We start from the raw sequence: 18,672 nt of genomic DNA, 5'->3' as shown, positions 1-18,672 counted from the left end.
ACTAATTTTAGAGAAAAACTTTAGTTTTGTCGAGCACATTAAACAGATCGGTGAAAAAGCTAAAAAGAACTTTTATGCCTTAAGTCACATTTCAACCTCGATGTGGGGTCTAACGTTTAAAATCCTCCGAGTAATATATTCGGCCACTTATTTAAGCTCCATTTGCTATGGTGCACCAGTTTGGGCTGACAGAGCTACTATAGGAGCCGCTCGACGGAAACTACTCCAAAGTCAACGCCTTGCATTGATTTTTCTTTGCAAAGCTTACAGAACTGTGAGCACGGAGGCTCTGCCAGTCCTGGCTGGTGTACTGCCGGTCGACTTAGAGGTACAAAAGCGTGCGGCTATGTACTTCGCATCAAGGGAAAATATAACCTCCGATTTCTTAAATAGCCGCGATCGTTCTAAAATAAGTCGATTATTTGATTCCCGAGAAGTCGTTGAAGAAGATTTACTTAATGAATGGCAAAAAAGATGGGATACGTCAGTCAAAGGACGTCACTTATATAAATTCTTCCCGAATGTACGCGAACGTCTAACTAGGCGATGGTTAGAAATCGACCATTGCTCGTCGCAGTTCCTCACGGGACATGGCAACTTTAAACATAAACTTCACGAATTCAAACTAGTTCCGTCTCCTTTTTGCGAGTGTTCCACTGATGATGTCAGTCATGAGCAGTCTGCCCATCATATCTTGTGGGAGTGTGATCTTTGGAAACATGAACGTGATATAATGCTTAATTCAATACAACATACATCTGTTTCCGCAATTTATTACACCGATCTTGTCGCGACAAGGAAAAATTTCCGTGCTTTTAAGCGATTTTGTGAAAAATATTATTGGCAGGTAGTTGCTAATTGCTCATAAGATAGGCCCCCTTAATTTAATTTATTGTCCGTGGTGCATAATCTTTTTCTTAAAGGTTTTAAACCTTTGTTTGTCACCTGTCATCCGCTTTGCAATGGAGGGAAGTCGAACCTTAATTTCGAACTCCTCCTATGTTCTTCTGATTAATTTCGTTGCGGGTCCAATGACAGTTTAACTTTCCCCCGGGACAAACTTGACCTTCATTGGTTGGGTTTTTGTGGCGGTCAAGCTGTAGATCCTGGCTACACAGGAGTTGCAGTGGTGGGAACGAGAGGTGGGAATAGTCCCTATTTTGTTTACCTAATCTGCTCAGGGTGGCACGTTATCCTGTGATGTATGAGTAGGTACCATGCCACTTTTAATTTGTCAGTGTTGCTTTTGAAACGTCTTCTACTGAAGTTCTCCAATGTATTCTCAGAAAAATTATCTCGTTTCAATTTAGTAACACATTAAACAGCAAAAAAACACCGTATAATAATCAGACTTTTATTATAATTCATTAATAATTATCATAGAAATAATTATTTTAATAGTCACTTAATCATAATATTAATTATCATTTATACAAAACAACTTAGTACTTAGCAATATCACATTTCATACAAAATACTATCTTTCTATACATTGGCATTAATACTGGTACCATTTTTCTCCGCTCCCTCTTTACTTTTCTTCTTTTTGGCGCCCAATTCTTCTTGAATCTCAGAAAAAGTCTTCCCTTTAGTTTCAGGGACACAGAAGACTATGAAAATGCAGAATATTACGCAGTTTACGCTAAAGAGCCAATACGTGGTGGGTGGTCCAAGGGCTGTGGAGACCATCGCGAAGTATTTGGTGGTTAGGAACACGAACATGATGGACATGATTGAGGATATGCAGAGACCGTAGGCTCGTGCTGGCCCGTCGAAGAGTTCGGCTGTTAGCGCCCAAATTAGGGAACCGATACCTGCGAAAACAAAAAGATTATTCACTAAAAGAAGGTAAGATTTTGATCCAAAGGTGCTTTCGTGGTTAATGTTCACTGCTCGAAAGAAAGCCTTGTAGCCATTTAAAATAGCTACTAATTCGCCTGAGCATGCTCTAGTGGAGACCCCTGAGTACTCAGGTCCAGGCTTGACTGCCATGCTCAATTGGATACAAGGCTTTAGAGATAGCCAATTCTTCTGTGGTTGAAGATTCCGGGTTCTACGTACACTTCTACCTTCTGCCGGTTTAGCAAGTTTAGAAACCAACTTAACCCAAGGGTTTTCCCACTAAGTATGACATTTTAAAATTATCTCAGTATTTTAAAACTTAAAAATTTTTCACAAACCTGCACTGAAGCAAAAAACTACGAGGATGAGAGAAATGAGAGGCAAGTAATTTAAGAATCCTGAAATTGGATAGCCGTTCTCCTGAAGTTTGAAGAATGCTCCAAGACCCACCTGAAAACAAATCAAAATATTAGTAAGCTGATGTTAGTCACAGAACTAAACACAATTCATAACGAAAGTAGTTATCGAGAAAAGAACAGTAGGTATATGATGGTACTGTCATAGTACCGACGGAAGACGCAAAAAGGTAAACAAGTTCTCGAATAGAATTCAGGCGCTGAATGCAGGCCGCTACCAACTGGAGTATCTGGAAATCATTGGGGAGGCCTATGTTCAGCAGTGGATATCCTGTGGCTGAAATGAATGAATTCAAAAGTGCTTACCATTCCAAAGGTCATCCCGACCAGCGTGATTGACAGGATCGGTTTCCTGCCAAACCTGTCTGTTATAAGAGTGGTCACAAAACTCGCAGATAGCTGTATACAGCCTATCACAACTGACGCTGTCTCCTCAGCCACACTGGTTTGTGTGGACTTCAGAACTGTCTGAAGATAGAATGTTACTGCGTTGAATCCAATCAGTTGAGATCCCATCCCCAAAACTGTGGATATCCCAAGAGCCTTAAGAAATGATCGGTTCTTGAAGAGGTCTTTCTTGCTGACTTTCTCATCAGTCTGGCTGAGGGCGTATTCCTTCATTTCCTCTTTGGCCAAAGCTTCCGAGCCTCGGAGATGGGTCAGCAGTTCGATGGCCTCCTCGTTTCTTCCTAAAACAGTAAAGTACTGATAAAAACCATTAAGGTGACTTTGGCTCAGCCATTACTCTCAATGGGCAGATAACTAATGAGTACAAACAAGTATGTAATAGATCTTACGTTGAGTACTTGGACACGTAACAGTCACGTTGGGTACCTTCCACTATTAATTATTCACATTATTGCTAATGAATTACCTAGGTCAATACCTAATACTTTGACTGCATCAAGATTCAAACGCAATATTTGTTATGAAAGTGTTATCTTCGTAGTTCAAACAAATGAGTACTGATCATAAAATATCTAAATAATCTCTCACGAACTAAGCCACAAATTGATTTTCTACAATTTAGTAAAATCGGCTGATATGAAAGTTATTTGATTGGTGGTGTCCATGGCCTTTGAAAAAAGTATGGGAGCAAAAATATGTATTTGTACCTTTCGAATACAAGTAGTAAGGACTCTCCGGCAGAAACAGCAGTGGGGCGAAGGTGATCACGGTGAAGCAGGTGTAGATGGTGTTGAGAGTGACGTACGAGGTGTAGGGACCTATGGACAGCATGATGACGATGCCGAGCGAAGACATGATCTGCAGGATGGTGCCCAGGGAGCCGCGGACTTTGGTCTGAAAATGACGAATACTATTGAGCAACGTTATGAAAAAAAAGATCGAAGAAAGAGAGAGACTTTGTTCAACTGGGTGACATTACGAAAAATTGGTACTGTGACATCCCTGTTATTTTGAAGCTTGTAGAGCGACCTTGGCGCTTAAAAAAACGATAGAGCTTTGCTTAGTCTCCACTGCAGGAATACTTGCCTCTAATTTACCAGAGGCAAATGGAGAATTTGGCCTACACTTCCCACGCTGGTCAGACAGAAGGGAGCCCATCAGGTAATGTGTCAGCCCTCAGCCATATCTGACGGAGTGTCGAAAGCGAAAGTAAATGGTGTCTCGGATAGATGGCAAACGTAGTTAGGATGCCTTCGTGTTCCATGGACCGAAGACTTACGCTGGATTGCTATAATCAATCCCAATCTAAATCCGTCCGTCAACTGGCAAAAATTATTTTTGTGTTTAATAATACTCACACTGGCAATCTCAGCCGCGTACATTGGCACAACACTGAACACCAGCAAGTCGCAGACGCCGCAGATCGATCGTCCCAGCAGCAACATCCATACGTCGCTGGCCAGCGTCAGCAGCAGACCCACTGCTAGCTTTGGAGCCGCTGCGAGGAGTATGCAGCGCTTTCTGCCGATGCGGTCCACGAGAAAGACAGGGATGGCGATGCCTGGAAAAGGAATTTGGTTTGCTGAAGGACTGACACTGGTGTTAGGATACTTTTTGGAAAAACCGTAATTGTTATTTGGATTAAAATTTGGTATACTGTTTCTGTGGGAAGTAGCTGGCTAAGGGCAGGGCCAGTCCAAGGAAATCCTTGGGGGAGGTCTATTTATCCAGCAGTGGACGTCATTCTGATACTGATTCTGATTTACTCCTTATTGGTGGTCAAACTGTAGATCCTGGCTACACAGAAGTTGCAGAGGTAGGAACGAGAGGTGGGAATAGTCCCGTATTGGTCTACTTACCGAAAATCCCTACAAGAAACCCAATGGACACAATCCACGAGCCCTCCTCCTCGGTGATGGGTCGCGACAGAACTGTCTCCGTCTCATTCATCAGCATCACCAGCACCGGGGAAGGCCATGCCAGCCCCATGCCGGAGCAGAGGATGCTTAGGTTCACTGGAATTTGAGAAAAAATCATTTATAGGTGGTTGTGATGTTAAAGTTGATTGGAATTCGAGCGAGAGAAAGTCCAGCAAAGTCATATTTCTTTGGGCTGAAAATGGAATGGAAGTTTGTAATTGTTTGAGGACTCGTGCAAATTCCAAACCAAACTGAGAATCCTAGGACCAATCCGTTATTAGTTGATATTTTTAGGGTTATAATGTTAATAAAGTTATTAATTGGAATTCGAGAGAAAACCCATCAAAGTCGTCTCTTGTTGGGGTAAAAATTTCTGTTATTAGTTGATATTTTCTTATGTAAGTAAACCATTGCTAACGAAATCTGACTAGGTATTGGTTATTTTAACTAAAGATCAAAGAACTGGGCCTAATTACACTAGGAAGGAAATTAAGCGTTGTGATGGCAGTTCCTAGTTACAGTTAAGTAACTATTGAAAAAAGGTTTTTATGTTAACTACAGAGCACATACACAATGATTTCATTCAAATTCATTTAAAAAGATCCCACACTGAGTCAATAATTTAACATGTCTTAAATAGTAGAGCAAAATTGAACACAATGGTGGACGGCGATTGTAAAATTGGCGACTTCCCGCCATCTGTTGTAACTACCTACAGATGCTCTTGCGCTACTTATTGCCATAAATGACTTTAGGCTAGTAGTATTGATAGAATACATTGACCCGGTGAACTATGTATCATCATCTGCATTAATATTTCTTCTATAATTCTTTTTTCACCGTTTAAACCATTGGTTCCCAAACTTATTTGAAACGCGCCCCCTTTCGACCATACAAAAAATTCCGCGCCCCCTGTCCTCCAGTCAAGGTTATTAATATTGGTCGTATCGAATCGAGCAGTCTGGAATGCATTCTCTCAGCGGTCGCAGGTTTTTTATACTTAAGTACACAGATGGCCGCGGCGCACCCTTTAAAGATCTCTGCGCTTGCCCGCGGCCTCCACTTTGAGAACCAATGTAGGCTTAGGATGTGCGCCGCGTAAGTTTTTATTATCGCGCGATTTTATCGATTTTACGCGATAGTTCCATACATTTGTCATCAATAAAATTTTATCAAGGCGCCCATCTAGCCCGGCTGAACTGGACACTACATGTATTTCAAAACCAAAATTATAATAACACACCACAAACTGGCAAATGAAAATTTACGTTTTGAGACAGTTTACGTAGGCCATCGGCAACGGTGTTAGCTACTCGTATCCATTGCCTGTCATGTCGTCTCGTTCTATCGCAAAGAAACACCATTTGATGAGAGCGAGAGCAAAAACGGAAATGGATAGTTAACAGTGTGGCCGAGTGTACTTACATATATTAAGGCGATCTAATCGCTACCTAGCGATATTTTTTCAGACTGACAACTGAACCGATTTTGATTATTTTGCTTAGAGATAGGAGAACCTCGGTTATTGAGATAGTTTATTCTTTTGAATCCTTCCACAAAAATAATAAGTTGCTTTGTCAACAATTATGCATACTTAATATTATTATGTATTGTGATATTTTATATTGTGATTTAAATACTTACCTAAGTGTTTATTTTGGCACGAGCCTATTCATGTGCGTTAAAACGATTCGTTTCTGCTACGGATGGTTAACAAGAAAATACAGACATTACGTAATTTTATTTATAAAAATGTTATTCAAAATTATTAAGGTCAGTATCTAACGCTAAGTACGAATAGGCATATTTTATACGGTTTTTAGAAATTTCACAGTTCGTTGAAGAGGCATTTTGAAAAGGATTTATTGGCACTCTTTGGATGCGGAATCCTAAATAGATTCGATACTTATCTATTGTAACATGTTATGTAACTATCCAGTGTTTATTATAATAATGTATTAACTATATTAATTTTATTTATTAACATTATCAGATTTAGGTTATTTAGTTTCGACACGACCCTCCAATTTACTAAAATCATGGATCATTTATTTGGCCTACCCTACACTCCCCAAGCTGGACGGGTTGAGGATTGGGATTATTTTTTTTTTTTTTTTTAAGGTACAGCTACCGAGAACAATGTTTTGTTCTGTTTTGTCTGTGACGTTCGCATATTTTTCCTCTAACTAAGTACCTAATTGCTCTTAGTTCTCCCCTCATCTTTGGATCCTACCTAATTAACACGTTTTTATTAGGTCGTCGTGTAGGTATGAAACAAAGTGTAATGGAATCTAAGAATCTGAATTAGGTACTCGCACTTGTAATTCTTGTAGGTATCTTCATGAAACTTGGCAATTATTACTTAGATTAGATGACAATCAATGATATTATATAAAAACAAAAGCAGATATGTTATAAGCGCTCGCGCTGTGAATACTCAAATACGTCCCAATTGGGACGTCTTGCGTTTAGTCTTCGTGTGGCCTGCGTCGTGCGCAATCGCGTGCGTACCACACCGTAAGTTCCTGTGTTCTTACCAAAATAAATAAAAAATGCCATCGTGTGTGTTTCGAAAGTGTACCAATTATGACTCTAAAGTAAACAAAATACAAGGGATCTCTTACCACATGTGATTATGCAAAATTATTTAGTATTTATATTTTCAATTATTTATGCAAACAATCAAGACGCCATGCGCCATGTTCAAGTTAAGAAAGAGAAAGCGATCTTGTTTAGACGTTAGAGCGATAAGGATGCGTGCGCGGCGGACATAGATTAGTTAGTGCAGAATCGTTAAAACTATAGCTATCTCTTTCATTTGCGTGCTATTTCGTATCTTTTGTTTCACTTATCAGTTACATTTGTCAATGTGTGCAATTTGGAATAGCTCGGCACGGATTAAAATCGTAATTTCTATGAACGTAACATATCTATAGTTCTATAATATCATTGATGACAATACAATAATATGGTACCTACCATCGAGCTGGTCTGATGATGGGACTGGAATGTGGCCATAGGAACTCCTAAACGAAACTGCGGAATCGCCTCGAGTTTGAGTTCATTGGATTTGTCTTTTTGAGCACTTTATTGGCCTTTTAGTGCAGTAATTAAAGCGTGTTTTTAGTTTTTACTATAAAAAACTATAAACCTGTGCACAACGCGAATCGTTTTTGTACATCTGCATCAATTCCACGTACCTATTACGTCACAGAGCAGATAGGTGTCAAGGCTATGCGCTGTGATGCTCGTTCGAGGCACGTAACTTCCGATTGCACGAATAAAGGTGAAACAAGCATTCAATTATGTATGAAGTCATTTTGAATTTGAACATATTCAAAAAAACAATCGGCCGTATAAAAAGTTGTATTTTTGGGGCCCAATAGAAGTACCTTTAGATTATTAGGGCTACCTACTTACTCACGCGTATCAAAAATAATTGTTACAAAAAAGTAGCATTAAAAGTAAAAAAATAACTGGATGCGTTAAATTTTATTAAATTTAGGACATAAGCCTTCCTGTTACCTTTAGCAGCAGTGGACGTCCTAGGGCTGAAATGATGATGATGATGAATTTAATATTAAAAGTGGTCTTATTTATTTATTAATAGATGTATTGTATACTTGTATTTTTTCTTTTATTTAAAAACTAAGTAGGGTAAGTACTGAACTGAAAACAAAATGTTTTGAAATGATTGCGCAATGCGCATTAAAGTAATTTGAATTTGAAGTCGTGGGTGTCCAGTAATTATCGAAATACAATTAATAATCTACCTATTGAATACATAAGTATGATGATAACACTGGTCAACAAAAAAATAAAATTGTTTGTTTCCTGTGATTTTATTTCTGTTTCTATCTCAAATTGACGCATATTTTTTAAATATGGCAACAGTTTTTCTCCAACAGCTTTTGTTTTTAAGTTATAGCTATCTACCCTCATTTAATATTTTTACTTAAATTTTTGATTTAATTGAACAAAAAAAAATATTTTGTTGGTGTTTTCGATATTACTTCATTATGAAAATGTTGTGTGCTTAATCCAGATGGTTTCTGCTATGTTTGTGGTAAATATAATATTTGAAAAACATCGAAAACCTCTATTAGACTTGATGAAAACTGCGTAACATCGACACTTTAATATAAATATTTGAAATTAAGTAATCAAGACCACAAATGAGTCATTTGTGTTCTGAGAATAGGTAACATCTTTTAGGCCAACAAGGGTGCTACACAAAATTCCCGTTCCATGTGTCTCTGGAATAGTCGTAACAAACAATAGGATTGGTTACAAAAAATTTGACCAGTGCGGCTTCCCGCACACACAACTTTTAGCTCTTCACCTAAAGTTGATACAAACAATTTTATAAACGTGCCTTTAGTTAGCCAAGACCGTATCACCGTACTTTCACCACTTAATATTAAGCTCGGCATCTTAAAACAGTTTGTGAAGACGCTTGACAAAAGTGACGAATGTTTTAATTTTCTTTCACGCAATTTTTCAGGATTAAGTACAGAAAACTTAAAAGCTGGTAATTTTTGATGGGATCTCATTAGGCAACTGGTAAATGATCGTAATTTTAAGAAATCAATGAGTGAAGTCCAGTCCTAAGCTTAAAATGATTTTTTTTGGTTATAAGTAATTTCCTAAACAAAAAGAGATTGTGAGAGCATGCTATCCAACTTGCAAGAGCTAGGGTGCAACATGGGTATAAAAATACACTTCATGTACTCGCATTAACATCGATTTCCACAAAATGTGGGTGATTTTAGTGAGGAGGAGGATAAAAGTTTTCATTGGAATTTTCTGACCATGGAAGAAGGTTATCAGGGGCGTGGTACTCATATATGAATGGCAGACCATTGCTGCAGTTTGCAACGAAATCTACTCAAACTTGCCTATTCAAGGAAATCATATAAAATATCATTTGCTTGTGTTCAATTGAAATTTTATTAGCACAATGTATAATTTTTCGTATTTTTTTGTCAAAATAATAAAGCTCTATATTTTAAAAAGTAAAGCTGTTGGCGATCTCCCAGTATTTTTTTCATAATCAGGGCCATAGAAATACCCGATAACAGAAAAAAAATTAAAGGAAAAAAACCATGTGTTGACCAGTGTAATAGAAGATGGAGTAAACAATGACACGTTATAATTTATAAGTTATCGACTGCTGACAGACAAATTATTGTCTCTTAGAATAGACTCACTTTATGTGCTTGACCAACATTCAAGGATGGCAGTGCGAACGATGCGAGGATGTTAGGAAATAGAAAACACAAATTACTTAGGTAGGTACTAATAGTCCCGTTTACCCCACGTGGTCAGCTAAATAGTTTTATGCATGTGTTACGTGAGGAACCCGCGTTCTTCGGATCTTGATTCGGCCAGTACTGACACCAACAACGTTGGGTTAAAAAAGCTTCCTTTAAAATAAGTTATTTTACTTTAAGAAGGATTATGTTTTTTTAAGACGGACAAAAGGCATTCAACAAACTGCATACGGTAGAGGCCGTATCAGCAATTTAATTTGGTTTATAGCGATAAACGATGAACAAAATTGTTTTTCCCAGGTCATTCCGGCTTATTACTCGTATTTATTGTGGTCTACCATTGAAAAGGATTTAATTACCAATTTATTTTCTTACTTTCATTGTCAGTGCCTTTTGACAAAGTGACAACCCTAACAAGTGCTTAAAAATAAATACCTCTGAGATAGTAACTATGTGCGAATAATGCATACCTAATATACACGTGACATTGCACTTCAATTAATTGAATATCTTATGTATTAATTGATTAATTAGTAGTTAATTTGTTACACATACTTAACGACAAAATGTGAAAGGAGTCTAGATATGGAGACGTTAGGCTGGATTGTGCCATCTTACTTTAATATATTTAAAACGTCAAAAGTCTGTCAAAATTAAAAAACGCCAGTTAGGATTATAGTTACAGTTAAAGTAACTTTGCCTAATTATTTTTAAGATATGACCCATTTTATACGAAGAATATTTTTAAAAGTTTTGCTTTTCGTGGTTTGCTTATTCAAATGGGAAAATGCAAATATGTATTTAATCTGTAGGCAACTGTTAATTAAGTAGGTAATTATTTTGATAGTAGACTAACCTACTTTAAAATTAAAAGTAAGTGTTGGATTTTCCGAATGTATTTTTATTTTGTTTTGAACTACTTAAGTTACTACCTAACCAAATGTTGAAAAAAGAAAATGAATAATTTATTTATTTTAAGAATGTCTATGTATTTCTTTGGTTAATGCTCAGATCATAGATAGTGATGCAACGAATACTACTTTTACGAATACGAATATTATATCTACTATTCGGCGAATACGAATACGAATATCTCTACATAGTCATATAATACTCATAAATCTAACTCTTTTTATTTATGGTTAATGTTTTAGTAATTAGAATTTACAAATGGCATTTTTTTATTATTGTATCACTTTACTTTGTAACTAATCACAAAAAAAAATATTACTTGTACAATCGACCTGCTATATTGACTGTCAAATTCCGGATGATAACTTACTTACAGTAGTAAGTTTGTTACACACTGACCGGGGTTTTCCCAATCGTGTTGTTATGGCTATAGTGTTCGGAGACATACAGGTGCCTCACAACATTTAATGAAGTAGGTATTCGTATTCGTAATTAATAATTCACCGAATACGAATATTCGGTAAATGTCTACTATTCGGCGAATACGAATATTCGTATTCGTGTTCATTGCATCACTAATCATGATGATCTGAGGGATTCCATGTTAGATTTGTAGCACTTTTGTTATCTAAATAATGGTAGATAACAACTGTCTGCAGTATTTTTGCGCACGGGTTATGCATAGCTTATTTTTATTGCTTTGACACCTAGAAATAAGAATAACAACAAAAAATTGTTCTGAATTTGCTTTTACAAATGTGTCTGAATGAGAATGTGATGTGCAACTTTATAGACATTCTTCTATGAAAATGGAAAATTCAAACAGCTATAACTTCTTAAAAAGCAAATATTTTCAATTTGTAATCGCACTTTTTTATATAAATTTGCTTATATAATCAGAATATAATAAGTAAAATCCATGCGCAAAAAACCGTTTTTTTGTTGACCGCTGTACCTAATTAGTTCCAACTTTTATGAAAACAACAAACAAAACAAAAGTAGGCACTTACTAGCTTGGTACCTACTTACATTCCTAGAATAATAATTAACGTGACTGACTTCGGATAAACGTTAGAAAATTAGATATAAGACGTGGTGATAGAAAAGACACTTTAATTTATTTATAACAATGATGAATTAATCTTTGAATTCAAGTAGTAACAATGAGTATTCAATCACACAATAATTAATAAATAGCAATTTTATCTGAAAAAGCAGTTGTTTCTATTACCGACCTATAGACGAGGTGTGTTTCTATTAACGTTTTTTCTGTTTCTATTACCGACCGCTAAGAATATTGCTCTTCAATTGGGTATATTCCAAGAGGCACGGGTTCGATTCCCGCTCAGAGGCTCGGGAACCACTTGATTTTTTCAAGTTAAATTTGTTTTGCTTTTAGTTTTAGTTAAACTATATTTGAGTTTAAATAAAAATAATTTTCATTTAATATTTTATTTTTATTTTTAATTTTTAATTCGTTTTTGACTGATGTTTTTGATTTTAATTGTGTGTAATTGTGTATTTTAATTTAAACTATGGACAATTGGACACTGTCTGTATAATTATTTTAAATTATTTTTTTATTAATCCAAAAGATCTTAAAAAGTTACATAGTAGTTGTGATAACGCATGATTGGTTTGGTGTCATGTCATAAATGTTAGTTATATACAATATACAGGCTTATAAGTCTTCGCAGGTGGCGTTATAGTTATGAGGCGGTAATAGAATTAGGTATGAATATTACTTTATTCTATTACCGACCGTAAAAAAAAAACAGTAACCAGCTAAAATATTTACTTTAATGAAGACGTGATCAGTGAAGTATCATTTCTATTAGGTTTTATTTTATATAAAACAGGTACTAATTAGAATTTAACAGGTTTTTATAAAATCTATTGTCATACGTACGGGTCATTCCATGACAAATGTTACCGAGGGTGAAAAACTAAATATGTTCTTTTCGCATTAAATCTGATGAATTTTGAAAGTAAACATTCCAAATTATAATGTGCAACAAAAAAAAACTGAAAGAAACAAGTAATTTTTAAGTTATTAGTCTTCAAAGTCTATACTTAAGTCAACTGTCTGAATGATCATTTTCTCTCTAATTTATTGGTAATACGATTTAAAAAAAACTATCAATCTGTGAAACGTTTTGCCACTATATGATTCGAGGGTATTTATCATAGTATTGGTAGATAGCGTCATAGTCCCAAAAAAATTGATAATCATCAAGTTTTAAGTGTGTTTTCTTGTTACTTCGGCGATGTAACACCCGAAACAGAAAAACAGGTATTTGTTTTATAATTGTACCTTACACATGGATTAGAGTAACAATATTTGGTAAAAGTAAGGTCATAGTAGTAATGATTTCAAATACTAACTAATATCTGAGTATGATACTAATTTAGTATGTTTCTTTCTTGATTAAAAACTGTAACACCCGAAACGTTTCGGGTATTACATTTTTATTTCTATGTCGATAATGTGTGTATATTGCTTGGAGAAGTGAAAAAGTATTACTGTGAGGCTCCTTTGACCTCCCACTAGCGCTGGCATCGGAAAAGGAGTCATATTTCTCAATTTAAGACTTTTTTGAAATGTCGACTTAATAGTAAAATTAAGGTTCTGCTAAAAAGTGTCGATGTTTGACATTTCCAATAAATATCGTAATTTGAAATTAAAGTAATGCTATTTCAAGCCAAAAACAATAGAAAAAGCTATATTCTGAGGAAAAATTAAACTTGAACTTTGTATATTTAAAAAAAAAAGCTGCTTCGTAATTTCAAACCAGAATTCGCTCTATTTGTGTTTATTTGTTGTACTCCTTATTTTGGGTTAGTCCCAACGGCCCCGGTGGATCTGCCCCGTCAACGGGGTGGATGGGAAAAAGTGTTTCAACGACCCCGGTAGTCATAGTCTGAGCGTTTAACGGGGTGGATGGAACACATCAAGTGTCAACCACCCCGGTATATCGTTTAACGGGGCGGATGGATCAAATCAAGTTTCAACCACCCCGGTATTTCACTAAAAGTGAAGGATGACACAGATTTAAAAGGTTCCACCTCGGTATTGCATACCGAAAATAAAACCTGTTAATAAAATAAAATAAAAATGTAAATAATAATCAGTTTTATTTAACAGTCACTGTTTAAAAAATCTTCAGCATAAAAGTAAGTTTAATTGTCAAAATATTATGGTCATAAAATATAGATTACGTTTAGAATCACAGATGCGCAATTGCATTAATCAGTCAATATTAATAACACTCTAATAGTCTAATGTGATAAAAAGTAACTCTAAAATTGTTACAAAATATTATTATTATTATTCAAGAATCACAGATACGTAGTTACATTAATCAATTGTTGATTAACAATAAAAGTAAGTTTAACTGTCACAAAATATTATGGTCGTAAACTTAAAGATTACTTTTAGAATCACAGATGCGTAATTGCATTAATCAGTCAATATTAATAGCACTGTAATAGTCTAATGTGATAAAAAGTAACTCTAAAACTCCTCACTAACAAATAATAACAAGGAAATCTAAAATTGTTACAAAATATAACGTCGGCTGATTGCAAGAAGTCATTAACTACAAAAAGTCATTAAGTGTCCATACTAGCATGGCGATATTGGCCGCGACTTATACTATATTATGCAAAAATCGCTCAATGGATATCTGCCGTACTTTGGAAGATTTATTTTTGTAAAACTTGATAAATCCAGTTTCGTCAATTTTTATAGCATTAAAATAATTATTGTCCATTAATGATTTTGTGTCATAACATAGTCGATACACACTTTGTTTTGACTAACTGCCAGAACTTAATAAAGATTTTTAATTACTTTTTGTATAAAAAACTTTGGAACTAAATAGTGATAAAATCTGAGTTATGTCTACAAACTGTTTTCGAGACTCATCACGAACCGTCTCGCGCGTAGGTTCGATGACTTCCAGCCTCCCGAACAAGCCGGATTCCGAAAAGGTTATAGTACCATAGACCACATCCATACGCTGCGACAGGTTATACAGAAGACTGAGGAGTATAACTTGCCACTATGCTTGGCGTTCGTGGACTATGAGAAGGCCTTCGATTCGATTGAGACTTGGGCAGTGTTACAATCTCTCCAGCGGTGCCGTATTGACTATCGGTATATCGAGGTGCTGAAGTGCTTGTACAAAAACGCCACCATGTCGGTCCGAGTACAGGAGCAGAGCACGAAGGCGATTCCACTGCAGCGAGGTGTTAGGCAGGGAGATGTTATACCTCCGAAACTGTTCACCGCTGCATTGGAAGACGCTTTCAAACTCCTGGAATGGAAAGGATTCGGCATAAACATTAATGGCGAGTACATCACTCACCTTCGGTTTGCCGACGATATTGTGGTCATAGCAGAATCGTTGGAAGATCTTGGCACAATGCTCGAAGACCTTAATCGAGTTTCCCAACAGGTAGGCCTGAGGATGAACATGGACAAAACGAAGCTTATGTCGAATGTCCATGTTGCGCCCTACCCAGTTTCAGTTGGGAGCTCAACTCTCGAGATTGTTGACAAGTATGTCTACCTCGGACAAACGATCCATCTAGGTTTCCGACAAACGATCCATCCATTCTTAAATAATAATTTAATTATTATTTAAGAATCACAGATACGTAGTTACATTAATCAGGTGTTGATTAACAATAATATAGTACTTATACTACTACTTAAATAAATCATTAATAACGAAAAAAAGTATTCTAAAACTGACATAAAAATATTACGGTAACAAATTATGATTATTAGTAATCACAGACGCGCAATAACATTAATCAGTCAATAAACACTTTAATGTAATTAAAAGTAACTCTTAAACTACGTTTACTAACAAATAATAACAACAAAAAAAATCTCAAATTATTACAGAATATAATAATTATTACTTTAGAATCACAGAGACGTAGTTACTTACATTAACCAGTTGTTGATTAACACTAGTGCTTAAACTATTATCTTATTAAATAAATCATTAACAACAAAAGAATAATTTGTAAAATTGACACAAAATATAATTGTAAAAAAATATGATTATTACTTCTATAATCTAATATTCGTACTTTAATCGGTCTTCATTGGTTAATCAATTAATAACTATCGTAAACTTTTTAGAAAATGTCCTACTGTCATTTGGCCATTCAAAAATTCCTTTGTATTTTCTACAATAAAGTTGTGCCAAAGTAAAGACTCCTGTAAACCATTACACTGCTGAGATGCTGACAGATTTCTACATGTTTTGAAATCACTTCATAATAGGAGGCGTCGCTGAGCAGTGTGTTTAACAACTCTATGATATTCGGTTGCTGTAGCTTTTCCGCAAATATATGCTCAGTCAGTGGTTACGAGACGAGTTTATTCCAATCTGGTGCGTATTCGGAGAGAGACACCGGAATACTTATATGCTTGAGGCGTGGCACAAAAAGCTTAATAAAACAATTAAAAAAAGCAACCGAATATCATAGAGTTGTTAAACACACTGCTCAGCGACGCCTCCTATTATGAAGTGATTTCAAAACAAATAGAAAATCTGTCAGCATCTCAGCAGTGTAATCGTTTACAGGAGTCTTATTAATGATTTATTTAAGTAGTAGTTTAAGTACTATTGTTAATCAACACCTGATTAATGTAACTACGTATCTGTGATTCTTAAATAATAATAATATTTTGTAACAATTTTAGATTTCCTTGTTATTATTTTGTTAGTGAGGAGTTTTAGAGTGACTTTTTATCACATTAGACTATTAGAGTGTTATGAATATTGACTGATTAATGCAATTGCGCATCTGTGATTCTAAACGTAATCTATATTTTATGACCATAATATTTTGTGACAATAAAACTTACTTTTATGCTGAAGATTTTTTAAACAGTGACTGTTAAATAAAACTGATTATTATTTACATATTATTTTTTTATTTTATTAGCAGGTTTTATTTTCGGTATGCAATACCGAGGTGGAACCTTTTAGATCTGTGTCATCTTTCACGTTTAGTGAAATACCGGGGTGGTTGAAACTTGATTTGATCCATCCGCCCCGTTAAACGATATACCGGGGTGGTTGACACTTGATGTGTTCCATCCACCCCGTTGAACGCTAAGACTATGACTACCGGGGTCGTTGAAACACTTTTTCCCATCCGCCCCGTTGACGGGGCAGATCCACCGGGGCCGTTGGGACTAACCCTTATTTTGGGTTAGTCCCAACGGCCCCGGTGGATCTGCCCCGTCAACGGGGTGGATGGGAAAAAGTGTTTCAACGACCCCGGTAGTCATAGTCTGAGCGTTTAACGGGGTGGATGGAACACATCAAGTGTCAACCACCCCGGTATATCGTTTAACGGGGCGGATGGATCAAATCAAGTTTCAACCACCCCGGTATTTCACTAAAAGTGAAGGATGACACAGATTTAAAAGGTTCCACCTCGGTATTGCATACCGAAAATAAAACCTGTTAATAAAATAAAATAAAAATGTAAATAATAATCAGTTTTATTTAACAGTCACTGTTTAAAAAATCTTCAGCATAAAAGTAAGTTTAATTGTCAAAATATTATGGTCATAAAATATAGATTACGTTTAGAATCACAGATGCGCAATTGCATTAATCAGTCAATATTAATAACACTCTAATAGTCTAATGTGATAAAAAGTAACTCTAAAATTGTTACAAAATATTATTATTATTATTCAAGAATCACAGATACGTAGTTACATTAATCAATTGTTGATTAACAATAAAAGTAAGTTTAACTGTCACAAAATATTATGGTCGTAAACTTAAAGATTACTTTTAGAATCACAGATGCGTAATTGCATTAATCAGTCAATATTAATAGCACTGTAATAGTCTAATGTGATAAAAAGTAACTCTAAAACTCCTCACTAACAAATAATAACAAGGAAATCTAAAATTGTTACAAAATATAACGTCGGCTGATTGCAAGAAGTCATTAACTACAAAAAGTCATTAAGTGTCCATACTAGCATGGCGATATTGGCCGCGACTTATACTATATTATGCAAAAATCGCTCAATGGATATCTGCCGTACTTTGGAAGATTTATTTTTGTAAAACTTGATAAATCCAGTTTCGTCAATTTTTATAGCATTAAAATAATTATTGTCCATTAATGATTTTGTGTCATAACATAGTCGATACACACTTTGTTTTGACTAACTGCCAGAACTTAATAAAGATTTTTAATTACTTTTTGTATAAAAAACTTTGGAACTAAATAGTGATAAAATCTGAGTTATGTCTACAAACTGTTTTCGAGACTCATCACGAACCGTCTCGCGCGTAGGTTCGATGACTTCCAGCCTCCCGAACAAGCCGGATTCCGAAAAGGTTATAGTACCATAGACCACATCCATACGCTGCGACAGGTTATACAGAAGACTGAGGAGTATAACTTGCCACTATGCTTGGCGTTCGTGGACTATGAGAAGGCCTTCGATTCGATTGAGACTTGGGCAGTGTTACAATCTCTCCAGCGGTGCCGTATTGACTATCGGTATATCGAGGTGCTGAAGTGCTTGTACAAAAACGCCACCATGTCGGTCCGAGTACAGGAGCAGAGCACGAAGGCGATTCCACTGCAGCGAGGTGTTAGGCAGGGAGATGTTATACCTCCGAAACTGTTCACCGCTGCATTGGAAGACGCTTTCAAACTCCTGGAATGGAAAGGATTCGGCATAAACATTAATGGCGAGTACATCACTCACCTTCGGTTTGCCGACGATATTGTGGTCATAGCAGAATCGTTGGAAGATCTTGGCACAATGCTCGAAGACCTTAATCGAGTTTCCCAACAGGTAGGCCTGAGGATGAACATGGACAAAACGAAGCTTATGTC

General features: G+C 35.9%; 1 protein-coding gene across 1 annotated transcript in view; it reads right to left on the bottom strand.

The window, feature by feature from the left end:
* Positions 1–1,340: 1,340 nt before the first annotated feature.
* LOC135083657 (facilitated trehalose transporter Tret1-like) overlaps positions 1,341–18,672 on the bottom strand; it is a 36,526-nt gene continuing 19,194 nt past the window's right edge. Inside the window, exons 2-7 of the mRNA XM_063978364.1 lie at positions 4,526–4,681; positions 4,025–4,227; positions 3,374–3,560; positions 2,565–2,947; positions 2,181–2,292; positions 1,341–1,814 (exon numbers count right to left, since the gene is read on the bottom strand). Coding sequence (XP_063834434.1) covers positions 1,486–1,814; positions 2,181–2,292; positions 2,565–2,947; positions 3,374–3,560; positions 4,025–4,227; positions 4,526–4,681 — 1,370 coding nt within the window. The 3' untranslated portion in view covers positions 1,341–1,485. The remainder of the gene's footprint in view (positions 1,815–2,180; positions 2,293–2,564; positions 2,948–3,373; positions 3,561–4,024; positions 4,228–4,525; positions 4,682–18,672) is intronic.

Source organism: Ostrinia nubilalis, chromosome 24, assembly GCF_963855985.1.
Source record: "Ostrinia nubilalis chromosome 24, ilOstNubi1.1, whole genome shotgun sequence".
NCBI classification, from domain to species: Eukaryota; Metazoa; Arthropoda; class Insecta; order Lepidoptera; family Crambidae; genus Ostrinia; species Ostrinia nubilalis.
This window is presented reverse-complemented; position numbering and strand designations above follow the sequence as displayed.